At 42.9% G+C, this 27729-nt stretch overlaps 1 protein-coding gene across 7 annotated transcripts in view; it reads right to left on the reverse strand.

The window, feature by feature from the left end:
- Positions 1-1963: 1963 nt before the first annotated feature.
- The window catches only part of LOC1274937 (G-protein coupled receptor dmsr-1), a 28628-nt gene continuing 2862 nt past the window's right edge, over positions 1964-27729 (reverse strand). For 4 of the 7 annotated variants that reach the window (XM_061644498.1, XM_061644499.1, XM_061644501.1 and 1 more), the window contains exons 2-4: positions 12145-13182; positions 7882-8807; positions 1964-3324 (exon numbers count right to left, since the gene is read on the reverse strand). In XM_061644498.1, coding sequence (XP_061500482.1) covers positions 3116-3324; positions 7882-8807; positions 12145-12293 — 1284 coding nt within the window. In that variant the 5' untranslated portion in view covers positions 12294-13182 and the 3' untranslated portion in view covers positions 1964-3115. The remainder of the gene's footprint in view (positions 3325-7881; positions 8808-12144; positions 13183-27729) is intronic. The other 3 variants (XM_061644502.1, XM_061644497.1, XM_061644503.1) reach the window with 1 other exon arrangement.

Below are 27729 nucleotides of genomic sequence, written 5' to 3' on the forward strand. Positions count from 1 at the left end.
AGTCTGGCCCTCTTGCGCAGACTACTTTTGGTGCTAGGCCTTGAGAGTTTTACATCAAACCCTAAACAAAGTAGTAATGAATAGCTATTATAGGAATATTAAAGTTGTCCATTTGTCTTTTAAATTCGCAAAAGTGTTATATGTGGTAAATATTTTTATATAAAATTGTTGCATATCTACTATACAGAACTTATTATAATACAAGCGCAAGTATTGATGCAGCAAAGTAGACAAACTTATCGCTAAAAGCGCAGCGTGGGCAAAGATCGACGAACGCACCGGTTGTAGGCTAGAACATTTGACACAGTATAAATTGGACCTCATAACAATAATTGGCCTATAATTGGCACAAAAACACATTCCAGACCAAATGTACGAAACCCATAAAATCTATTGAGTATAAATAAAACCAACTCCGACCATGGCAAGTCACATTCGTTCGTACTGTCAGGAAAGGACTATATCCAACATCTATCGACTTCTCATTTAAAGAGTTTAGTTATGTCCCCCTACCCAAGGTAAGGCTTCTAAACTCCAACGTTTCCAGTAAGGGAAACCCTTTCAGGGTCTCTATGATCGCCTGAACGATCTAGTGTCAAAAACTCCACTTCGAACAAAGTGTTAATCTACCTCGATACATGTCAACGAAACACTGACCTACCGCGACGGTACTCGTCGTCCAGTTGTGACGTGTATGCACGTGGCCAACGTACCCAAATTCAAACGTGCTACAAAATTATACATAGTAATAGTCATTCTAATAGTAATAATAGTAATAATAATAATAATAGTAATAATAATAATAATAATAATAATAATAATAATAATAATAATAATAATAATAATAATAATAATAATAATAACAATAATAATAATAATAATAATAATAATAATAATAATAATAATAATAATAATAATAATAATAATAAAAATAATAATAATAATAATAATAATAATAATAATAATAATAATAATAATAATAATAATAATAATAATAATAATAATAATAATAATACTAATAATAATAATAATAATATTAATAATAATAATAATAATAATAATAATAATAATAATAATAATAATAATAATAATCATCATCATAAGCGATAATCGGCATTTTTTTAAATTGTTTTCAATGGATGCGGTTTGAAAAGTACAGTTTTTAATGGAGTCGTTTTTTAGGAATAGGAGGGGGAGTTTAAATCATCGTCTTATTATTATATTTATTTTTTCAATGAATGTGATATGAAAAAATAAAGTATGAAATGTTCTTGTATATCAAACAATTCCTTTATCGGATACAGCGAATTATTCGCATGTGTCGCCTGTTGAAGGGAGGAACAAAGCGAAACGAATGTACGGCTATCATGGCTATATACATCCCGTTCGTCGATTATCCCACCCTATAGAAAAGTTGAACAATAAAACGAACTTCAATTGGAATCGACGGATCAGGTGCCAAGTTTGATATCCCATCGAGAGTTATCCGAGCGAGGCAAGTACTGTACAATCAATTGCGCACAATGACAAAGTTTTGCTTTGGGTGAAACTCAAACCACCAGCAAACAATATTCGTGAACTCTGAACCGGGTGCGGACAGAATAGCGATGCGAATATTTTACCATCCTGTTTACCGGGGGTTTTTTTCTCTCTCTCTTCTACGAGCTCATCTCGCAAAGTTTCATTCGCCTCTCGAGTGTCTTGAGGACTTATTCATAAATTTGATGATGGGTATTGAATTTCGATGCTTTATGGGATGCATTGCTGAGCGGGTCGAAGCGATAGTTGGAATAAAACAAAGTGTGGAATTATTTTATGACCGGCTGCAAACATCGTTCAACTTCCCCAGCAATAGCAATAGTGGAATTTTCTGGCAATAGAAATTATATAGCAGTTTTAAAACATACTCGCCTGTGATGATGATGATGCTTCACCCTTGAAAGTAGACTTGTGGCCATAAGCATTAACTTAATCTCAAAGGCATTTATTGATCAACGCAACGGTTTTTTTTTTGTTTGTGTGTTTTGTTTTTCTCACAAATATAAGTAACATCAAAATATAATACACATAGTTGTGAACTCTACTTAACGATAGTTTGCTAAAACTATATATACTACGGTTCTCCTTTTCGCCCTCGAATGCGCTTAATCGTAAACCAAAGCAGTGTCATTTGCAGCCATTGTGCAGCTTTCCAGGCAAACTTCACTGAAATTACCAAAACATTTTTGTACAACATTTGCGTATTTAGAATCGAATGAATGACACGTATCACCGCTTGTGTGTGCTGGTTTGGTTTCGCTTGCGGTGAACATTGAACGTAACTGTGTAGTGTACCCTAAACAGCAAAGCCGCCCGAAACAAGCCCGATCCGTACCGACAGACCAGGGAATCTGACCTTGCCAATCACTTTTGTTGTCTCTCTTTCTGTGTGTTTGCATTTGTATCACCGCTACAACCTGCACCGAACGAAACACTTAGCCATACCTATCATCCTATACTAAACCGCCTATAATAGTTTGCTAGTTCGTTTTGCGTTCGTTAGTGTGTGTGTGTACGTTTACGAATAAATAGTCAATCCTGCCCAATGCGCGACAAAGCGGTAGTAACACGGAAGCAACAGTTTTATTTTGTTTCAATAGAAAACCCATTCATTTCGATGGTTCGATTTCATTTGTGCCCAGTATGTGAGTGTGCGTCTATGTGTGTGTGTGTGTGTGAACACTGTGGATAGTTGTGTTCATTATCTGCTAATAGTTTCGACTAATCGCCAAACAGTAGTGCAAGCGCCACGGGACCTGCTCACCACAGTGTAGTAATTAGACGGGCCGAAAACGGACAAGCAGTTTGCCTTGCTTGCTTGCATACGGTGCCGGAGAAGTACGTTAGTTTAGTGGTAGAGCTGGCAGACTGGTAAAAACGGATGCACAAACACACACACACACACACACACACACAGACACAGTGCTTATAGGAGTGCTGGGGTGGGACGTCGCTAGAGCATTGCACAGTCGTCACGGTTCGATGTTTGCCGATTGCTAATTAGAACTCCCGCCAGTGCGTTCGCAAACTGGCCAAAGCAACCGTGGCAATGACTGCTAGGACGTCCCGGCGTGCGCTATATCTGAGTAATCTGCGTTGTAGCTGCGTCCTGGTGCTGGCCCCGGCCCGCCTGCTCGTCGTCCCCTTGCGGCACCGCCATCCACCGGTCCAGGATGCGCGGGCGGAACAGATCGTTGAACGTGCTGCGGAACTGGCGGCTCATCGAGCAGTAGAGGATGAAGTTTATCGCCGAGTTGACCAACGCCAGCACGTCCATCACGTCACCTGAAACGGGATGCGGAATGAACCGTTACTGACACAGCAGCAAGTGAATTGAGCTATACTTAATTCGGAAACGAGAGCTTGTGAGGAGCATTAGACATAATCGTGCTGTATTCTGCTTCCACAGGTTAGTTTTATCGTTGTTTTAGTTGTTTCCCAACTATTATTTGGTGGATTTTTGGTTTTTATTTTAAATTCAGCGCACGAGTTATTGCGTGCTACCACATACTTTACATTGAATCGATCCCACGATTGTTGTAGTCTGTGGTTTATCTCCAATGGGGAGGGTGGTCATGATTTATTGGCTAAGACCCTTGTGAGCAGTGCATAGCAGTTACCCTCGATCCACTCTAGATTTGAACTACTATAGGGCATGCTATTAGGCCGTGCATTTTACAGCTTCAAAACGGTGAAGTGCACTCACGTAATAGGAGTAAATATGTGTATGTATTTGCGATCGTAATGTTTTACACCTAAAGGACTTAAGAGCGTTTATGAGCATCATGTCAACCTATCATAATGACTATAAAGATCACGTGTTAGAAGTGTCATAAAAATAAATATTCACCCTGTCGTCAAGAGAGAAACATAGTCGTGCAGTATTCGAAGACTATTTACCGTATTTTATAGTGTATAAGGACCCCCTGTTGGATTATTCAATATTAATTCAATATCATTCGAAATCAGAGGACAACTTTTGAAGCTCATTTTTTTCGAAGCATCACGTCGGTTCGTCGGTGCTTCTAGTACAAGTAAAAAAAAGGCCATCAGTTTACTTTCGTATTCTTGTCGTATTTTTGAGCAAATTTAGTTTTTTACCTCATGCTTGGTGTTCCTATTTATCAATTTAAATATCCAAATTAAAAAAAAATAAACAGTGAGATTTATTGTTTCCTCACTTTCCATACCACTTTCCTTTCTCTTATTTGAATGAATGAAGATTTTTTGAATGAGTGTTTTGTGTATTGGTCAAGCTACCAGAAAGCCCGTTTGAGCAAAATTGTTCAGCCGTCCTCTCACAAAGTGAATATAAAAACAAATTTGGTTGAAAAAACAGGATATAAGACCACCCACATCTACATATACTTTGATTCTAGATTACACCACCTGATCTCTTTAATGCACCTTCGGAAAAATAAAAACATTGCCTTGTTTTGACATTTTTTCGAACAGGTACTCGAATTTAATTCTAGCTTTGAGGCTGAAATAATCTAGGCTGAAATACGCAGGCTAGTTTTGCGTGTGGTTTGTATGGAGTGTTTACATGAAAACATGTCGTCAACTGTAAAACTCCAAATAAAAAAGCTGGATTGTATCGTGAAACGGGAGGAAGCATTTAAACCGACGATAGGAAGTTTCAGTGCCCACTAGCTAACGAACGACAACGAGCTTCGGCTCGTCAACTTCGCCTCCTCCAAACACATTCTTCCAGCACGCACCTCGCTTCAGCTACACCTGGAGATCACCGCAGCAGACATTATTCCAGATCGACCACGTTCTCATCGATGGAAGGCACTTCTCGGATGTAATCGACGTAAGGACCTACAGAGGAGCAAACGCCAACTCAGACCATTTCCTGGTTATGGTTAAATTACGCCAAAAACTATGCGTGGCTAATAAACAACGCTACCAGCCTACTCCAAGGCTCAACACAGACCGGCTGAGACAAGTTAATGTGGCGAGGAACTTCGCAATCGCGCTTGGGGAAGCGTTGCCAGAGGACACCACTACCGAGGCGATGTCTCTCAATGACCACTGGCGTATGGTGGAGCAAGCCATCAGCAGCACGGCCGAGCGAAAAATTGGCCGCGTGACCCGTAACCAGAGGAAGGAATGGTTTGATGATGAGTGCAGACGAGCACTATCCGAGAAGAACGCCGCGCGTACCCGCATGCTCCAGCGCGAGACTCGACAGAACGTGGAAGACTACAGACGACTGGAGGAGGCAACAGACCCGGCTCTTCCAGGACAAGAAGCGCAGTTTCAAAGAGTCGGATGAGCAACTCATGCAGCAGCTATCCCAGTCGGGGGAAACTCGCAAGTTCTACAGGATGCTGAATGCGGCACGAAGCGGTTTTACTCCCATGACCGCCATTTGCCGCAACGAGGAGGGAGATATCCTGTCGGACGAGCGAGAGGTGATCGACAGGTGGAAGTGCTACTTTGACGGACACCTGAACGGAGCAGATACCGGAGCAGATGCAGGAAGCAGAGGAGAGCTGCCCTACGCCAGCCAGCATGACGATGACGAAGTGCCATCTTTGGACGAAGTCATCGGTGACATCAAACAGCTGAAGTGTAACAAGTCAGCTGGCAGCGATGGTCTAGTGGCCGAACTGTTCAAGATGGGTCCGGAACAATTTACTGAATGCATTACAGTAATACACATTTTACTGAAAATCAGTAAAATCAGTGTCAAATTAGTCGTTTCACTGGATATAACAAATTACTGAAAATGCAGCAATTCATTCTGCTTGCAATTCACGGTGCTTGCTAAAATTTCGTGGTGTCTGTGAGCGCTTACTGACCCATCAACACTTGTTGGGACAATATACAGTATAAAAACTGTATAAAACAACATGAAACATGTATGAATATGAACTGTGGGACTGGCAATCTCTGCGCATCAATAAAAAAACACAATTTATAAGGAAATTTTTCGTCATTTTTTTATCGCTACTAACTACTGAAAAATCAGTAATATGAGAATGGCTTTACTGTGAATGATTCAGTAAACATACTTTTTACTGAAAGGATTACAGAAACTTCAGCTCAAAAAAATTCAATAAAATTTTAAAGAAGTTCAGTAAAAAAAGTTTTCTGTGTACGATTGCGATTTCCTGCACACATATCTACAAACATACCTTATTTGCGTACGTACTTCATTAGCTGGCTAGTTTAAATGTGAAATTTTCCAAACATACAACCTGTCCTATCCATTTAAACCCGTCCGACCCGTCGCTAGGCTCACGGCATCTGAACATTGATTTGCATATTTGAGGCAAAATATGCGGGAAATGATGAATAGATAATGGGACAAAAATAGGTCTCCCAGTTGTTTCTTCGAAATCGTCCCGAAAATGGATTCTTCTAGGCCTAATTTCCTATTTATCATCCCGTTCAAGGTCAAACGTTGTTTCCATTCCATTGATTTATTCTTTGGCAGGTGGTAGGAAAGCTGAACGCTAGCTGATTTAGTACAGTGAATATTATCCAATTTTGATAATATGATGTAATGGTATCTCGACCATCATTACACCATGACGAGCAAACGGTGTAATATAGCGTTACATTTTCGGTGGATGTTTCAAAATAGCAACACCCTTTAAGCATGCATCGTGCTGTTAAAAAAAACAACAACAACTGGATAGCTACAGAACTGCGTTCATTTCGTTTTGATTACTAAAGCAGCACAAAAGCAGAGGCGTATTGCCGGCAGGGATTCCAGCCGGAATTGAAGTCGGACTGGAATGTGAACCGATTGCCTCACTCACCAACGTTCGATGATGCTTACACGAAATTCGAAAGGGCGTTTGTTTACCTAAATATGATACACACAACTCGTGCCAGTACGCAGCAACAACCGCCTTCCTCCCGCTCCCAGTATTTATGCATAAATCTTGCGCTAATCATTCGTTCGCTCATGAAAGTCCGTTCGCGTTTCGTTACCACCGTGCGCATCTCCCCATCTCCCCAATGCGTGCGGGAAATAACTCAAAAAATGATCAATCCCCATTTCGTGCCGTTGTTGCGGGTTCGAGCCGATGGTGTAACATGAAAATAATTGCCCAATATATCAACGTAAAACGTTTGTTGATTTGTTGAAACAAACACGGTACACGGCCCGGAGCAGTCGCCAAACAACGGAGCGCCTCCCTGGACACGGTGTACAGGAAAGTGCACCAGCAGAAGCGAAAAGAGATGACTTAGCGAGGCGTCCGCGTTCAATTCTACAGCTAATAAAAGGCTGCAGCCTAATGGGTTGCCGGGCTGACTAATGGCCGAGGTCGGGTGGGTCGTTTTGGTGTGCCATTTTGTTTCGCGGCGCTGTCAAACACCATCGAAAGTCCTCTGTTTCATGTCCGTGACGAATCCCGGGACGCGCATTCGAGATGTCGTCGAGACATTTCGGTGCGCTCTGTGACAAATAGTACGTCGTTTGCTTTTTCCTCTCTTCGATCTCTCCACCCTTTCCACTCTGCCCGACCCCCCGTCCCCCCATCTCCCTGAACATCAGATGGCCATCTCCTGAGGGGGTGACATTTCTCGCATCACTCTGCAATTGACGTGTAAAAGTGTCCCTTGGAGCTTTTGCCGGCAGGTGCACTCATCATGGGCCCGGGCCCGGTGCGACCACCGTGTACGTATCGTTAGGGAGGCAAACTTTCGACTCGCTTCCAATTCCTGGAAGTGGGTTTAGCAATCTGGGATATTGTTTTTGCCGTATCCGCCGCTACACAAACACACACACAGCCCGTGCGAATAAACGAATGGGTGGACATGAATTCTTTATTGGGTTGTTTCGTTTCCGAGACGAACATTTGTCCCGCGAGCACTTACCGAGCTTGAGGTAGCAGTTGAAGAAAAAGTCCTTCTTCAGCACGGCGCTCAGCAAGCCAAGGATGCCCTGGGGGAACTCGGTGATGAGAAACAGTAGCAGCACCGCGAGCAGCATGCGCGTCGTCCGGTCCGTCTGCTTCTCCTTGTCCGTTTGCTTGCCGGCCTTGGCGTCCACCACCCGGCCGTCGACGATCTGCTTCAGGCCGGTGGCCGTGCCGGTCAGTTGGCTGCGGCGCTGCTTTGCCTCTAGCAGCGCACCGATCAACCGTAGACTGAGGATGGTCAGCGCGATGCACGGTATCAGCTTGAACACGACGCTGTAGATCCAAAAGTTCACGTTCAGCAGCGCCGGATTATCGCGCACCAGCTGGGACGTACCGAGCCGGTACAGCGTCACGTTGCGGCCCTGCGAAACATTGCCGATGGCGTCCGGCGTGAGCGTGTTGCCGTCGCACCCGAGCAGCTCCACGTTCGACTGGATGCTGAAGGAGAGGTAGATCGGTACGGCCAGGAACGGGCACACCACGTACGAGCTGAAGATGGCGGCCAGCGTTTTGGACATGTCGCACCACTGGCGGTTGCGCTGCGGGTAGGCGACGGCGATATAGCGCCAGATGGCCAGCGTCACCGTCAGCCAGATCGAGATCGTGTGGCAGATCTGGGCGAAGATCGAGTGAAACATGATGTACCAGGCCCAGCCGTACGTGAGCCGCTCCTCGCGCGACAGCCGCAGGTACGGGATGGAGTTGATTGCGTAGGGCATGTAGTCGAGCATGACGAGCAGATCGGCGATCGCCAGCCCGGTCAGGATGGCGTTGGTCGGCGATCGCATCTCGCGCCGCGTCAGCACCACAATGTTGAGCGTGTTGGCAATGCTGCCAAAGATGCACACCAGCAGGCAGACGATCCCGTGCGCTTTGGCGTAGCTGAAATGAGCGGAAGAGAAAGAGCGAAAAAAGACACATGCCAGGTTATATATTGTTTGAGTAGCAGTCCGAAAAGACAATTCATAACGATATATTTATAACTGCTTCATCACAGTCTGTTTCGGGACCACAGCTACATTGTTAACTGTGTTAAGGTAATGGAAACGTTCGTTAGCAAATGGAACTGGAAATGATGTACTCTTCCGCTTGAGATCATCTTGCCTGTAAAGCGGTTCAGCAAAATCATCGAAGTGTGGTAAATACAAGCGCAATATCGTAATGCATATTTGGCTCGCTTGTTGACATGTTTACACTGTACTGACACCTGAACGTGGTCAGACAAACAGAAATTTCATTAGGAGCACTACTCGCCTCAGTGCATTAGAAACAACTCACAGCAACGGGCAAACAGATACAGTTTGGTAAACATACCATGAATTTAGCTGCGGTGAGCTGTGCCACCAAAAGGTAGGGAGAGCAACGGCAGTACTTTGTAAGCCATCCCCTGCTGGAAAATGGTTTTCATCATTAATTGACAGGCACAACTTTTCTTGTTGTGCTTTGTTTGTTTGAGAGAATGTCTTTAGTGTTCTTTGATATTGAAAAGGGATGCTTGACTCAGTCTTGGGGGTAAACATTTTTACTTGAAATTAAAAAAAAAACAGATGAAATTAATGACATGCTGTTAGTTGTATCGTCTTTAAAATTGAAAGTTTTATGTTAAAGTTGTAGATATAGATAATACGCTGTAATACGCGCAGGATATATTTAAAATTGTAATACTATAATTAAATTACCTAAAATACACAAACTCTTCTTAGCTTTGCATGAGCCCTGCCGAATCCAAAACAGTCACTTGAGCCTCGTCCTAATGGAAAATAAACTGCCTACTTTGTTGTGCGCTACTAGATACAAGTGTTTGCCAGGTGTATATTTAAAAAACAAAAGCACGCTCGTTCATGCGCACCAAATTACAGGTGCGTTGAATTGTCAGTTCACTGTCGCATTAAGATGTATTACAGCTAACGAAAGAGGGCGGTCAATTCGGTAAACAAGAGACAGCACCAGCGTTTGGCGACGTTTTCTGCGAATATTGGTCAAATAATTGGCTTGACGTGTGCTAGCTAAACATGGTTCTTGGCTAAAATTGAAAACCATTTCGTTGCTGCTGTAAATTGCTTTCTTCAAAAGAAGTAACGTCTCAGTGAATACAGCTAATTTACTGCTGGATAATTCATGGCGTGCCAACATCAGCATGCCTTTTTGCTCTTGTTTGGCGGTGTAGACGAAAACGTTCACTAAATTATGCGTCGCTCGTTAGAAGTGACGTGTGCGCGGAGGCACTATGGAAACAAGAATTGCTTATGTAGCAGAAATGTTCGTTTGTGTTTGTTGCGTTTGAAGTAGAGTGATATTGACTATATTGAACAACTGATTCGATCTCGATTCCAAATTCCAGCCGAAATGGTTTCACATAATATTTAAGAAAAATTGTGTGTTTTCAGTGTTGATGGACAGAGCCTAGTAATGTGGCCTTGGAAATAGTGTACGATACAATAAATATGTTCTTTTCAAAATGCTAAAACCGTCCCTCCTGAATAAAAAATTAAAATGCTAAAATATACAATAAATATCACTGTTATGCCTAAACTGATATTAAGTGTTTAAAAACAAACACACATGGCTAAGAGATAAAAGTGATTATTTTTACACAAAGTAATAGAGCTAAATTTGTTAAACTATATTTTTATTGACATTAAAACACGTCAAACCTTTTTGATTACATTATCTACAATGGTCACATTTTTTTAAAATTATATTAAACTTTTCACAAAAACTTCAAATTAAATGAAATGCAATAGTTGAAGGCATCTTGAAAAAAATCTTGATTTACCAAATTTGTATGCTTGTCGTTTATAGAGTCTAGAGAGTCTACCCAAGTGACATTTGTTCTAAATTTTTAACCATTATCTGCCTCGAATGGTGCTCGAGATACCAACAATTGTGGATTTGTGCGTAATAAATCTTATAGAAATCGTCAAAATTTCTTTTTTCCGTGTGAATGTCCTTGTCTATTGGATGATGATGGCGTCCAATTCGTTTTAGATTCAATTGCTTTAATATTTGACGGAAAAATGAGAGTACATTTTGTACGGCGTTATTTGGTGAAAATTCGGTTATTTTTGGTATAAAATAATTATACGACTAGTAACTAGAATTGGAAACGTTATTTCCCAAAGGTTAGAGAGGAAAGCAACGAAAAAGCCACATTACAGTCGATTTGAAAGGGCTTGTTCTAACAGTCCCTTAAACTAGTGCAGTTAAAGGGAAGTTTAAGGTGCCTGTTGGAACCTTACAACAGCATCATAGAAGGGTTCCAACGACCTGTCGACATTAGCGTTAGGAATTGTTTAGGAGAAAAAGGGATAGGAGAAAAAGGGATAGGAGAAAAGGGAGAAAAAGCTATGTGAAAAACGATAAAACAGTCTCGAAAGACAAAGTCTGGCATTATCGTAAACGAACCGGCGGAATAAAGAGACTAATTTTTTGGCAACAGCTAAAGTATAAAAAAAAAAACATTTAACATGTTCGGCACTAAATTATTTTCCGCTTCGTTTTCTAACAGTGCCAGTTTAATGGAAATAGCTCGAATCCCCGATTGTAGAATTCGAAAATGTCGATTGGGTACTAGCAAAGCTTGTATCAATGGAGGCGCCTGGTTGCTTATGCCCAATGGAGGCGCCTTTCCATTTTTCGTGTTCTTTTACCTTTTTTTGCTAGTTGGCATGGCAACCTGTTTCTGCGAACAAAGGCAATAATTGTCATTCCAGTTAATAATTGATTCTACAACGTGTGACACCAGGTGCAAGATACGCATCTTGACAGTTTCAACAAATGGAACACAATAGGGAAGACACGTGCTCATTTAATATTATCTTCTGTAGCTAACAACAAAAAACCTCTCCCATCAATATTTCATTTCTGTGACAGTCGTTACAAATAATAATGAAAATATGTGTCTTGCAAAGCCTCTTCGCTCCGCTCGTCTCCACGAGGACTCGCTAAACCATGGCAAGACCACTAAATGACCCATCAACGAATTAATACGAACGTTCAATAGACTGCGCCGCATTTCGGGCAATAAATCATCCGTGGTAAGCTGCTTGAGCAGTGATTGCGGGCTAATAGAAATAAATGGAATAAACGAAGGTCATCTCGTCCCGGGCCAGTCACGAAAAGGGAATAAAAAAAAGCCACGTCCGGTTTAGACGACCGTGTGCCATATTGGTTGTGCCGCCACTTCCACCGCCCGGGCACAACGTAACCACTTGCTTACCTGGTGTGGAAATCATCCAGCGCCTTGCCACAGTACAGCAGGTGTGCGGTTGTTGCGGTCGAGATGTTGGCCCCATCCTCATCGCCTGCCAGACTGTGCGGTCCATCGGTGACATTTATTACAAATTCTCCCAATTCCGTCGAGCTCATTGTGCTGTGTTTTGATTAATATTACGCTTGGGTTCGTCACACGACTTGCTGGCGGAACGTACACGCACTCACGCACACACTACAAAACACCCACAGACATACGCACCAACGCACACAGTTAGGCACACAGCTGTGCTCTCACTTTCGCCTCACGGTAGCATTTTGTTTGCTGGTGCAATGATGTAGCCACTCTACTGTAACGATATCTTATTTTGCTGGTGTCGATGTTGTCTTTTTTCTTCGCTGAATTTTCGCCTTTCCTTCCACACACAAACACTCTCTCACTCCCTATTTACGCCAGCTTCACCGTTTGCATTGGGCCGGATGCCGGAGTGAGCGAAATAGAGGGAAGCAAAACGGAAAGCAGAACAGAAACGGCAGCCTAGAAAGCTGTCTGAAAGCTTCACACGGCTTTTTCCCACTCAAATCGTTCGCATGATTTCACCGCCACGCTTCCAATATTGGTTCCGGTCATGGATTATCGAGCCCGCGTTTGCTTGACCGAATCGGCGTAAGAAACCGTGTTTGAGGAATGCTGAACCATGATGGATTTACGTTCCTGCTGCACACATACGAACACTCGCACACCCCTACAAGCACGAGGAGAGTTTTTTGATCTTTGATTTAGTTGATAGTTGAACCAAGACGTACGGTCGGCGCGGAGAGCTTCCGGACCGTGGCCCTTTTGAATCGCTTTTATCACTTTCCACTAGCATTCGCAGGCGAAGGATTTCGTCGTACGTCGCACAATTTGGAGACCGTTTTTATCATTCACTCTGCACGGCTCTGCTTGAACATGGCATTTTCCGTCGCCACCGCTCGGCATCACGCCGTGCGCCGTGCCGTTACGTGCGGCTCCAAGCGGTCGGAGTACTCGGGGGACCTATTTCTTTCAACGGGAAAGTGGTAAAAAGGGCAAAATGGTGTGAAAAGAACGTGATGATGCTTTTAACAGAAAACGTAGCTTAGCACTCGCTGCCCTCCAATCATCGGGTGCGGGCTGTGTGTGTGTGTTTTTTTCTGTGTGTCAAGGGGGGAAGTGAATTCGATGTAAATAGTCGTTGCCGATGCCGCTGTAAAGTGGGCTGATGTAAACAGGATTTCATTAAATCAAAATAGATACTCCAAGGAAAACGATGCAGGAAATGAAAATTAAACAATGTGATCCGTGCGCGTTGCAATCTTTTTTTTGCGCTTGTTTGCAATTCCAGAAACTAACACAGATTCCTCGACGAGCAACACACCTACGGGGGTGGTTATAGTCGTACGGATCGTACCCTTCGGAACGATGTGCGACGCATGAGAGTGATTCGATTTCCTTCCTCCTTCAGGGCCGTCAGGTGAAGGAATCGGTAGAATCGTTCTTGTTTAGTGGGTAGCCTGGGTGGGAACGATTTCGATCAACCGGAAGGTAGAAAAGATGGTAAATCAATTTTACATCACCCATGCAGGGCCCAAAGTTTGTTTATCTTCGACGAATTTGCTGTGGACTGTGTGGATGCCGCTCGAGCGCACTTCCTTCCACAAGCGGAAGGCAAACTGCGCTCGTGAAAGAAAGAAGGAAGGAAATGGTAATAATAATAACAACAGCATATCCACGCCCAAAGAACACGTTCCGAAAACTTCGAACCGATCGCACCGAGAGCGGTCTAAGTCTTTGGGCGCTTTTTTTTCATGCCATCTTGTGCTGTGCCTTGTGCGAAGATGTGCTTTTTTCACCTTAATACGCTCGGATGAGGCAAACGTAGATGAAGCAAACGCGTCGCTTGATTATCGGTCGAAAGCAATCTTCTGTGCAAGGTGAATCAATTTTAATACCTAACGAACCCATCATATGCGGCGCTCGGATCCAGGTTGGCATCTCTCTATCGAATGTCAGCCGCCAAATGTCTTGTCGTACAGCAATGCGGAAGGAAAAAGGAAACCAGCACAAGACATGACTATGAAAATCCACCGGGTAAGAGGGAAAGAATAAGACACGAACGGTCAGCAGCTTGGACGGTTTTGTACAGGTTTGTTATACACCGGAAACAAATACACATTAATGGAAAACTTCCATTTACTTTTATGTAGAAAAATGCTCTGTACGAAATAAAGTATACATTTTCTGTTAATTTACACATGCGAAAAAGTCAAGTTTACGATACACTCAGACATATTTATAAAACGTTTTTAAGATTTGAATTGAATAAATTCAATATTGTGCATAGTGTTACAATGGATTTCAGATCAAACCTTCTTTATAAAATTAATATATAAGACGTGTGGGCAGTGTGGTTTTGATCGAAAGCAATTTGATTGATGTTTGTGATTCAGAAAAAAATGCCCGTTGCTTAAATTTGATTGATAATGGCAGTCAAAAGACAGACCCGATAAGCCAGCGAAGGAGCTGATGGAGCCGCCCAGTGTTTTATAATATTTTATTTTTTTCGTACAAATAGAGCTTTTTGTGACGGCGTATAAAAATAGCTGATTTTGGAAGCAAGTTCGTACATACAAAATATGTCTTTATAATTGCTTAATAAATGCAGCAACAAAAATAGCACTTATCCTTAACAAGATTTTACAAACACATAACCTTGTCCATTTGTTAATTTTAAAAATTTAAAACAAGCTTAAGAAACTTCAGCAGAACTTGCCATTGTTTGTAGTAGTGTGTGAATAGTCTGATTTATCACTATGCGTGCCAATACAATATGTTGATATACCAGAGGCATACTGATGCAACTAATGCTGTGGCCACAAAGCCGTCGTTATTTCACCTCTTTAATCTCTAATCCTTTTCAAAACACTCATCATACACTGAAGTTTCCAATTACATCCATAAACATGTAAACAAGAGAATATACAATAACAAGTTTGAAACATGTGAAAATCACACACCAGGGACAGCGATAGCTGCGACGCAATCAACCCTCTATAATCGAATTTCATTTTAGTTTCGTTTTGGATAATTTCAACACACACTATGTCCACCGAAGAAATCCACTGTCATAATCAAACAATACCCTGACCCTGGCTTACGATTATGATTTAATAAAACAGCAGTCTGCTAAACTAACACATCGAAGCACGTTTCGGGTGCGAAGTAATCCCTTCCATTTTCGTTAAAGGAAAGTGAAATTTTCCGATTGGATGTTGCAGCAATACTGCAAGCCACTCTTGAACGCCCCAAGCGACCATCCACTTCAGACCACAATGCCAGTTCAGTTCACACACACACACACACACACACACACACACACACACACACACACACACACACACACACACACACACACACACACACACACACACACACACACACACACACACACACACACACACACACACACACACACACACACACACACACACACACACACACACACACACACACACACACACACACACACACACACACACACACACACACACACACACACACACACACACACACACACACTCACACACCGAATCGACCGAAGTGGAATGTGTTTTATCCCAAGTGCGCTCTTGATTATCTGCCAGATCACCCGGAAACAGCTCGACCCCGGTCGGTAGGAGGTAGACTTTTGCAAACGTGTGTGTGTGTGTGCGTGTTTTTTTGTTATTATGAGCAAAATGAAATTTTGCACCTACTCATTCCCGACGATGATGGTATGGGTATTGCATATTTTCCACATGATGCAACGTGGAAATCGCTTCGAGAGAATTCAATTTCTTAGCGTACATCCCGTTAAAATGCCTAGTATTTTAGCATACAAACACACACACAGCCACACATAGCCACTCTCGTCGTAGACGAGCGCCCTAAAAGTTTCTGAAAAAAGTGATAACACTAGCGAAAAGCCTGGTACCCCGTGTGTCGCTAGCAATTATTTTCATCCAGCGCAACCGAGCACCGATCGGAATGGCTTCCCTATATTGTAGCAACTAATCCTTCGAACATTAGCCCGGAAGTAGATGGTTGGAGGGGTGAACGGTGCACAAAGACGAGCCGAGTAAAGTTCCGTGTCCTATCGCCAACAGCAATACACATCATCGGCAACAGCAGCAGTGGGTAGCGCCTTCATCGGCATGCGAACCGAATCTTGTACCACGGAGCCGTTTACATAATTAAGAGAATATTCTTCCGTTCCGGCCGTGTATGGGTGATTGGAAAGTTTAAAATTAAATTATTTTCAATTAACTTGCGCTGCTTCCTTCAACGCGATGGAACACGAATAAGCCATATTTCGGAGCATACAAACCATCAACAGAGGGAGGATCATTAGGCGCAAGGCTGTGCATTTGAGTGTACACATTCCCTTTTTTTTGTTGTTGCTGGTCTGGTTTGGTCATCCAAAATGTGTTTTTTGCGGCTACTAATAGCAAACAAATCGCTATGTTTTACGAAATAGAAGTAGAGAGAGAACGTGAAAACAAAAATCAATCAACCATAAACGGACATGAAGAGTCCTTACAAGTCTGACCCAGCCCGGGAAACTTCGGTCGAAAGCAGCACTCCGGTAGTATCCTCATGGTGCTACAATTTAGCTCGGTATTCAGCTAACCGGTACATCGTTAGGGTAAATTCATTGAACGCAAAAAAGAGACAGTATGAAAGGAAATAGTAATGGTATGAATAAAGAAAAAAAAAGAAAACTCCTGAACGTTTTTTTTTCTAATGGTCATTTTGCAAAAGGTATCGGAACAAGATGGTTTGTATAGTGAACGACGGTGAGGTAGAAACACCGTTTGATTCGACACTATTGATGTTATGGAAATCAGGGAGTGTTTGTGTGTGAGATAGAGAGTGAGAGAGAGAGAGAGATTGCGAGAGAAAAACAGAGCGTTGGAAAATTGCGACCAATATCACGCCTTTGCGCTCTCCTTCTTCCACCATTTTAATCAACGACTCAAACAAACGATTCCTAATGCGTTCATCAGACTTGACACCAGTGCGCACAATGTTTCGCCAAATAAACAGATTTAAATTAATTCGCCGAAAAAATTGAGCAACTTTCAGCACCACTTTTCGGCTAAATTAATGAACCCTAATGAGCGATTCTTCAAACTTCTCGGTACAAGCGGCGAATTTTTGAGAGCCACATCGCGCAATAAGATAATTATCCCTTCGTATCAATGTTAATGCAAAGTTTCGTTTGAGGTTTTCACCTCAAAACGGGGTGGCGTTACAGTCGATTAAACACGTAACCAACCAGGATTGTTTTTTTTTTTAATTTGTACCTCATCCGTGTGTAAAATGGAAAAGTTTAATGAACATATCTTGAACGCATGATTCGTTTGTAGATCAAAAGGGCGTTATTTTCCCTTGGTTCAAAGCGTTAGAGAAATTTGAAGTATTTGTTTGCGTACTTAGTGGGATTGGTTTGGTGGTGAGTAAATAGAACTTGTGAGCTTTTATTATCGCCTTGGTTATGAATGTGAATGGTTATGAAGGCTTGTATGCAGAATAACATCATGTATATTCGATGTACTCGTTCAAGTATTAAATATTACCTATGGTCTTTTTTCCAATACCTGAACCTAAACTTCGGTAACATAGACGTTTTGCAATTTGTGGCTCTGTTCCATCATATACATATCATCATCATATATATTAAAAGATAAAACTTATTTAAACAGTTTCTAGAAGTATTGAGCTTTGAAACATTTCATGAGAATTGGTGAATCACATTATAATTAAATTTTCTACAAAAAATGTAACGAAAGACCGGATGTTTGCATATACCGAACAATTGTCCAATGCAGACACCATGCCACATTTTGAGGACTTTGCACATTCATATGATTTTTATATCTTAAATAGGAAATATTTAAGTAATAAAATTAGTTTGTTTGAAATTTTAGCTAAAACTATAGGACTACTATGTAATCTAAAAAGAGCACTACAATTGGATTCAGATATTCAAATATGCTTCATTAATGTGCGGTAAGTATGAAGTACAAGTGAAGAGAGTTGGCATAGGATCTTTACCTCTCTTCTGATATCCTGAGATAATTTCGACTAGTTTTGCCGCAAATATTCATTATACTGAGTTTTACCGAGACAAAGTACAGTTAAAGAGTGAGAAAAAAACTCAATTTACAGAAATCAATGGTTCTAGCGGTTCAAGTATTAATTATTTCTCCTCTTAATCTGGATTGAAAAATGATGGTTTAAAGCCAAACAATTAACAGCAAAAGTAATTAATGCGACAAACTAATGTCCTATAACAGTGTTTATCATATAATAGCGGTTGTTTGTGTTATTCCGTGTCCAACATAAAACGTTGAAATGATATTACACGAATCTTTTCACTGAGGACGTATCATACATTTAATAAAATAATCGCTGAATCAGTACTCTACTCTGTAGAGAAATACACAATACAACATTTTTAAGAAGTAGAAAAGAGTAAATGTAACGAACAAAATTGCCGCTTCAATAAAATTAGATTACTACCATCAATTTCCCGGCACAAGTAATACCATGCTTGTTGACGTTTCTCTTCCCACATTTTCCACGCATATCAAAGAATGTAAATGTGATTGCAATCAAGTGTGGTTTGCCTGTTATCGCATGGTTGTCGTTGTTGTTGTTGTTTTTTTGTGCTCGAAATTCTTTAATCCATGAATGACACGGAAACCACATTTCACAGGCGAATCCAATAAGACATTGTGGCAGGCATGATGGCTTAATTTGCTAGAGCTTTTGAAACGCTTGTGTGCTTTTGGCAAGGCACACGGCTTTATCTGTGACATATTGCCCAACAAGATTTCCACCCCGCCACCATTCCCGACCCCGAAAACCGGCAACAATTGCAAACACCGGCATCCCTTTCACACACACGCACCGGTATTCCGACAGCATACATAATCGTGCCGTTATCGTACGCCTCACAAAACCACAAATGGCTTAAAGCACCCAAAGGCAGCTTGCGCTACGCTGCACGTTAGTCCCGGTCGGCGCCACGCGGTTGTCGGTGGTCGCTGTTGCGTGGAATGAGGTTAGGCTTCATCGTGGAGTTTCGCGTCGCATGCATGTAATTCACGGTGGTTCGTTGGAGCCCAATTCTTTCGCGTCGCCTGCAGCTTCTTGAGCTTCATCGCTGAGCCAGGCAAACACCGCAAAGATTTTTTCGCCCCCTTGTGTACATACTGAAAGCGAAGAAAGCGGCAGCCATATGAAGAATGTGTACTCACAGTTTGTTTGCACATCTGGGTGATTTGGGGCAGAAGCGTGAGCTAGCTCGGCAGCGAGTGTAAGCTGAACAGGTGCTCATTTTCCCAGCATGCAGAGGGTTTGACGCGATGGGACAAAAAAAAAGTATCCGGAAAGTACTCCGCCCGGCACTGAGTGCTGTGCAGCGGCTCGATTAATGACGCGAATCTGATCGACTGGATCTGTGTTTCAAACGAATAATTCATGGAAACCCAGCAAAGCCTTTTCCCAAAACCATTATGTCGGTGTCGTAACCGATTCCAGCTGTGCAGAAACTTTTAAGTACATTAAAAAAGCACCGAAATTTTCGTCACTTCTAAGCCGCTGGTGAGCTGAGATTGTACCAGTGCTCTAGTGTGACAGGGAAAATTTGTTTCCCACGCCAAAGTTTTGCTGCGTAGGATAAAAGCCAACACAGCCCAACGCATCGTATCATAGAGATAAAGTGCCTCGAGGCTACAGGAAATTGTGGTCCCTCGGCTCAAAATTACATAAACCATAAAACAAACTTTGACCGTTTCGTGGCGATTCGTGCCATTTACGGACTGCCAAATGGACAAAAAGGTAGGCGGGCAGTGTGCGGTTGGAATGGTGCAAAATAATGCGGCCAACTATGGCCGTCGCCGTAACCTAATCCGTCCACCCGGTTCGCTGCTCCAAGCGATCCATCAGCGAGCTTTTATTTTAATTTCCGGTATCGACAACGATTCGGCGCCATTCGGGAAATGAAAATAAAAGCACTGACCGCCACTACTGACGGCTGTCCGGATGATATAACAAGATCGCCAGCAGGGCGATCCACCAACGAAACCATTATTGCAATAGCCGGGCGGTTATCATCAGCGGTCGGTTGCGATGCGGGACAGCTAACGAAAAGCAGAGCGGTAAAATGATGGCCAGAACACAGAACGAGAATTCCGACGACATAACTGTCGGTAATGGATTAATATTACTTGTGAATACTGAAATGTAGTACTTCACCAACGGGCCCCGCAAGGATGCGCGGAGGTCACGAAGCTTCAGTAAACAAGCTCTCAACCATTGACCCCCATCGTAGTTGTTTATCGTGCTGCTGTAGCTTGAGATTTCGCCCGAAACGCTCGGCTGAATGTCGTCACAGTACCATGGTCGAAGGTGGTTGAAGCACGTGCGGTGGTAGTGCGCTTGTGGTTGGGACACTGGCTGCCTTTTTTTGACGCTCCTGCTCGGTGAATGAAAAGCGGACAAGCATTTCAATTCCGCCGGTTCCCGCCGGTGACTGGAAAATTTGGTGGATGTTTTCAAAGGGAGCAAAATAAAAGTAGTTCCCGCTCATTCGCTAGGACAACTTCCTGGGAAAAGGCAGGAAGCAAGCGGCATGGCGAGGGCATGTTTTTCCAGCGATGTTTTTATTTACTTCATCTTGAAGCCTGTTTGGCTTACAGCGCCCGTCCGATGGGGGAAGAATTTGATTACAACATTTTCCAGCACGAACTTTGCTTATCAACATTCCGTTCGCACGCGATCCAAACCTCTCCTGCCTGCTCGGGAGGATTGGTCGGGTAGAAATTGTTTCGTTTGATTTGCTGTGTTTCCCCATCCCCCACGGTTGGCGTTTGCTGCGAGTGCTTCAATTGATTGTTCGCGAGCGGGCTGATGAATTAGTGGAAAACTGTGAGCGTCGGTTTGGAAGGTTTGCCCATTTGCCAGAGCTTTGATCTTTGCCCACCGTGGTATGATGTTATGAAAATGGATTATTCGCTGATGCGAGAAGGTGTGTGCTTTGAGATGAAGTGCCCGACTCGGGTGCAGCTGTTTCCGTCGTTGTTTTTTTATTGTGGATTTTGCATCTAATCTTGCCTAGCGCTTTCGATGAGCTAGAATAATTACACTGCGCAGAACACACACATGCAATGATTTACGAGAATGAGAAATAGAAAGAAAAAATCCCAAAGTTATTTGATTTAAATTATGTTAAACCCCTTCTCCCAACGGGAGCTAAACCAATCCTATGCAGACGGTAAATCAAGTGCGAAATGAATTTGCTTTTTTGGTGCTGTCTAGCAAGGCAAAAACGGAAACCCATTTTTCCATATCGTTTGAAGAGCGACACTGAAACTGATCTTTCGTTCTATTTGTGTGATGGTAAATATTTGATGTATCTATTTCCCAAAAAACGGAATCCATTTTGTCCCTTTCGGCACGGACCGGTGTGACCCTTTACTAATGCCGGCTTGAATATACAGCGGGACCCTTTCGGCGAAAACAACGTTGTCCAATTGTTCCCGACACACAGGATCTACGAATTCGGATTGGGCGGGTTGGGATTTATTATAAACACAGGCTGGCAAATGGTTTGGCCGGGTTTTGGATGACAATTCGTAAGCTTATCAAATACGGCGACCCGAATAGCCGAAAATCCACCCATAAAAGGAAAGGCTCCCAACAAAACCCGTATCTACTACCTCACCGGCTGATGTGCTCTGCTAGACCCTCCAGGCAGGGTTATGGGGTTTGCAGCGAGATATTACTCTTTTACCATTCCGATAACGGTATTGCACAATATATAGTTACGATGATCTACACTGCACACACACACCACCGGCTCCGTCAGTCCCTACCAGTTTCAGGGTTGCTAATTGCAGAAGATAAAGTTTCCCCAGCTTTGCGATAGACGACAAACCCATTATGACACGTCCATCAGTCGGCACGGGGCCGATAACCCGTGTTTGTTGCACTGGATTATGTGTAGGTGCGATAACTGGAAAACGTTGGATTGCGTACGCGAGACTTCAATGTTGTCGCGTGCGTAACTGTCCCATTAAGCTGACGAGGCTGAATGATAGCCGATAATAGTGCGAAAGAGCTGTTGCAGGTGTGACAAGAATGGGGAGAAGTTATAGTAGGGCCTTTCTGCCACACTTCAATGCCGGGTTGGTGGAGTGGAGGAAACCTGTGGTGTTTATGCGAGTATTATTTTGATTTGAATGGCGTCTGGCACAAAAGATGTGCATTTGATGAACGTTGAGTGAAGTAATACCATCTATACATACACTCGTCTATTATGCAATTCGCACAAACAATGAAAGAAATTGCAATCGATAAAGTTGGAAATGTTGATTATTGTTCAGGTTGTGATGTAATGATTTAAAATGATTGTTTTAAAGAGGCACACTATTTCCTTCTTACAGGACATTTTGAGCTAGTCGAAATTTTAATTTGTAACTTTAATCTAATTTTTCAATTTCTAATGTAACGTTTAAAACAATGATTTTTAAGTGTTTTGTAACTTAGTATCTAGAAAAGATACCTTGTGATTCTATAAATTCATCCTTTGTATTTTTTTTGGATAACCAAGTTTGCTTAAAAATAAGAGCTTTCATTAACGAATGTATATGAATAAGCAACAGCCGTATACAGTCTCACTTGGGTGGGAGTTTCCATTCATATTTTTCTAATATACCTGTTCATATTCTCTTATAGAATTTTCAATTCATAATAGGTTTCATTTTAAGTACTTTATTTAGTTTTTAGTTTTTTATTGTTGTAACTTCTTCTTCTTTGGCACAACAATCGTGGCTATTGTGGCTTACAGTGACTCACTAATTACCTGTAACAGGATAGTCAATCCTACGTATAGGGCAGGGGTCTCCAAACTACGGCCCGCGGGCCGCATGCGGCCCTCAAGAGCTTATAATGCGGCCCACGATGACTTTGCCAGTGTTAATATAAATATTACGTTATTATGAATTTTTAAAATTAAAATGTATTTTTTACTTTTCTTAGACAAAAATCAAGCTTTAGTAACACGAAACTGTACAAGTATCGTTGGTATTTATAAAAACGAGATTTAAACGTGCACTCATCAGTTAAAGGTAGCGTCAAATGGCCCTCAACATAGTTATTTTTGAAGCAATGCGGCCCGCGAGCTGAAAAGTTTGGAGGCCCCTGGTATAGGGGTACGGCCCAAGTGGCTTGAACTCATGACGGGAATGTGGTTAAGTCGTACGAGTTGACGATTGTACCACCAGACCGACGATTGACTCCCTGACTTTGTTGTAACTAGATACTGATTTCTCACCGGGCTCGAGGTATAGTTGTCAACTCGTATCACTAAACAACATGCCCGTCATGAATTCAAGATTCTTATATACTGTACCCCTATACCTAGGTGTTGGGAACTAAAACCAAGGTGGATTAAATTTCTTGCCAAAACGATTTATTATAGTAATATTACGCGCCAAAAAAATTGTCCGTTTTTTTCTTTTTTTCTGTTACGCTTCGTGCCTTGTTCGTGTACTGGTCGCTCGTTTTAAAACGTCCCGTTTATGACAGGTAGTTGGAACGCGAGATTCCAACACTAGGAATAACTATCCTGCTATGTGTAACCAATAACACACTGAAAACCAAGTCCACTAGTGGTATAGGCAGACCTTGACCGACAATGGTTGTTGTGTAAAACAAGAAGAAGAAGATATTGATTTCAACAAAAAAGTTTCCCCAGAAATGATTTTAATCTCTAGTCTGCATCATATAATTGTATAAGCAATCCTATCCTGCTATGTGACATACACACACTAGACACAGCACCACCTGGGGCCTGGAAGTTGATCTAACCGCCAGTCCTAGTAAAATCCAACGCCGTTACGACAAAACAAAAAGAAGAAACTACAGTATTCATTATTGGAACAATAATTGCCATTTTAAGTACACGAAGGCTGAAAAGCCTCTTCATTGCGCTGCCGCCGTTTGAGCTTTGAGTTCCAGGAATATTTCATAACATCACATTTCTGTGTACATTTTGGATGTTCTGAAAAGAATCTTGCTGACGATTTCACGAATTCCCTTTGCCTGAGGACGCGGTGCTCAGTAATGTTAAGGAACAGAAGCAACGACCGTCCCCGAGCTTTGGTACATGCCAAATCCTGAGAGACTTATCCCCTCCCTTGCCTCGTTATGAGAACAGGTGTCAGCTAGATGGCCTTGGGCTTTTAGTGGACCGCTGTTTCCATGTCCATGACTCCATTATTACAGCCTTGCCCCTTGATAATATTGGTTCTTTAACCTTCCTTTCTTCTATCGACTAAAGCTAAACACATCTTTACTGCTTTCGGCGGATTGCCACACAATTCGTGCTGCTTTAAATTATGGTCTGTTAACAAAGGTAATAGGATAATTAAGATTAAAAATGTCTTTAAAAATAATTATCGTCATAATACTAATAACACTACATATTATGAAACTGACATTATATACAGTTTAATACGAACTTTAAAAAAATCGTATAAACCATGAAAGGTACCAATATTTGCTAGAATGAAAAAAATAATGAGGGATTCGAACAGGTAAATGTACAATTATTCTGCCATTTGATTCGGTTTGCTCATCGTTTGAGAGACGTCAATAAAGCAACCGAATAGTCAACCTTTCCCACGTAGTAGAACCGTACGACAAGCCTATTATTGTACAACGAATAAAAAAGTTAAATCCTCCCGGGGTCAATCTGCCAAACCCGGGCGTAACTGTTGGAAATTGAAGTTAATCTCTTTTTGATAAGGACCTAGTTATTGGACAGCCTCCGGAGAGTAGTGTGACAGATTTAGGCATGCTGTTCACAATCACCTTTAACAAATGTAATTCGCAAGGCCGTACGGTCCCTTAGCCGTACCGTTTTGCGCACTGCGTCCCCACTGCATTGTCCACTTTGCAAGCCATACACGGGCGGACGGTGCAGGATCCAACCTGGGGAAAATCTGATATCCAGCCCCAAAACACCACATCACAGGCTCGACCCACATCAGGCGAACGTGTGTGTGTGTAGGTTGTTCGCATGAAGTTTTCCGTGCCTTCCCTTTTCCCAACGCGAGGTGGAGTGGGGCAGGGATGTGACTCTCAGCGCCATAATTGAGTGCGGTTAGCGAGTGCGTGCTGCTTTCCGGCACTAAGGTGAGCAGCACCCACATCCGGGCAAAAGCATGGTGGACGATGTTTAACAAATAGGTCGAATAAAAGACCCGGGCCAGACAATAGAACGTAGGGGTGGAACGGGCTGCCTCCAACACACACACACACACACCCGCACCCTCCCCGTTGCGCGGGGAGTACAGGACGATGAAGTGCAGCGCAAAATAAACTTCACATTGAGCTTTCGCTTTAACGACTCGCTACAAGGGGTCGTGGTTGAACTTTTTCGAAACAAAAAAGAACTAGCTGCACACACACACACAGAGGCCTACAAAAAAGCACATTTAAATCCATACGCTCGGTGTTCCATTTGTGAAATGGCCCCGTTCGGAATCAATGGCATGGGGACGGAGGAGGGAGCCAGTTACAGGACCTCCACCAGCCTCTCAAAGGACATTGTTTTGTGTGACGGGCGTAAAGGTGCGGGAGTAGCAGCGAAGAAGCAGAAGAAGAAGAAGAAGAAAAATACATAACACGACCGTGCGGAAAAAGCTGAAACGCCAGCATCCGTCCGCGCCAACACGCAAACCCCCGACCAATCCTGCCTCCAGTCTCCTTCTCCTCCCTGCAGCACGGAGGTGGGTTAGGCACTGTAAGCACCTCAGCGAAATGTTGCTCCCCACATTGGGTCGTGGGTGTATGTGTGGGTGCGTTTTTGCATGTTTTTTAAGTTTTTACTTTTTTGAAATTATTCCGCTCTCTTGTGCCATTCATCGGTGTTTTTGCCGCCCATCTCATACACCTGCGGGAAGAGGAGGAGACGGAGGAGGAGGAGGAAGGAGAAGCATTTTTATGGGTGAGCGTGTACGCTAGTGAGTGTGTGTGTATGCTGTGCACGATTGCAGGCCATCTTCAGGGGATTCATTTTTCACGTTCACCTACCATCTAACTTTAATGAACGCTATTGTTCTGTTTTAACATAATGTTTCTCACCAACGGTGTGTGGTTGTACTGAATGGTCCGGTGCTCTGAATGCACACCCTACCCTCCACCGAAGGGCTTCTTGGGCAGGCTGCTCCTCTGCGGATATATTCCCCATGTATGCCGGGACATTTCCCCTAACACTATAATCCATCGCATACGTGGTGGAACGTTCGGAGATTTCTTATAGGCTTTCGCATACGCTTCATTTTTTTCTTCTCCCGCAGTTCGTATTATTATTCCACTGTCTTAATGAATGCTCGCTCGGTCGTTTCCACCACCGGGCCACCACTGGGCGGCCCGGGACCGAAAGGAAATTTTCCTACCGGCCCGATAGAAATATATCACTTGGCTTGGAATAATGCGAGCGAGAAAGCGTAGCGTTATGGCACTGCCGTACGCGAACGAGAACCGAGCAAAACGAGCTGGAAAAAGATAAACACATTCGATAGCGTGTGCGCGGCGGCGGCGGCGGCGGTGAGCCGATGCTTTGGGCGAGGAAGGTGGAAAACTGTTGAAAAATTCCAACTAACGACGGTTCGGTGGCGACGAGCGACGGCAGGAAGCAGAGGCTACGGTTATCAGGTCCTTTTGTGTCCTGTGCCGTGCTCAGCAAACATGTAGTTGCCGTTCCCCGGACAAGGGCAGAAGCAGAATTGCACAAGCACACTCCGCCGCTGGAAGCGATGCTGGACGAACGAGCTCTCGGCGCGGCCCTTCGAAACGAGCATTTGAATCAAATTTGTTCTGGCCGGTTCCTCTGGCCGGGCTAGTGCAGTGAGAGAGAGAACGCCCGTGAACGTTTGCTGCAACACGTTGTTTGCTGGCATATTTTTAGTGCCACATTTTGATGAGAATGTGTGTGTGTGTGTGTGTTTTTTTTTTTTTGGTTTGTTGCAGCTGCAATTGCTGTTTCTGCTGTTGTTGATGTAAGGAATGTAATGGTCTCAATGATGCGGCGAATTATGGAGAGTAATTGAAATAGCTTCATGGTAATACGACCGCGCCATTTTCACCTTTGTGTGTGTGTGTGTGTATTGCAAGCGCACAAAAAGCTGGTCAGTGTTTTCCATTACCATTGAATGATTCTGTAATTACAGAGATTCGTGTTTCAAATGGAAGTTCATTCCGGGGAAACAAGTGTAAGCAAAAGACGAACCGAATTCAACGCAACCGCTCGTTGGGTGCGAGTTTTGGTGAAACTGTTTTATAATTACCAAAAAAAATATTTACTGGTGTCATTCATTAAGAAATAAAAAAATAGTTTCAATACGCTTTGACTGAAAAAAGCTATGTACGTAAGTCTGAATTATTTCTGTGCACAATGTTGTATAAAACAAATCTATGCAGGCGGTCCCCGAGATACACGATTAATGGGGACCG

This window comes from Anopheles gambiae, chromosome 2 (assembly GCF_943734735.2).
Source record: "Anopheles gambiae chromosome 2, idAnoGambNW_F1_1, whole genome shotgun sequence".
NCBI lineage: Eukaryota > Metazoa > Arthropoda > Insecta > Diptera > Culicidae > Anopheles > Anopheles gambiae.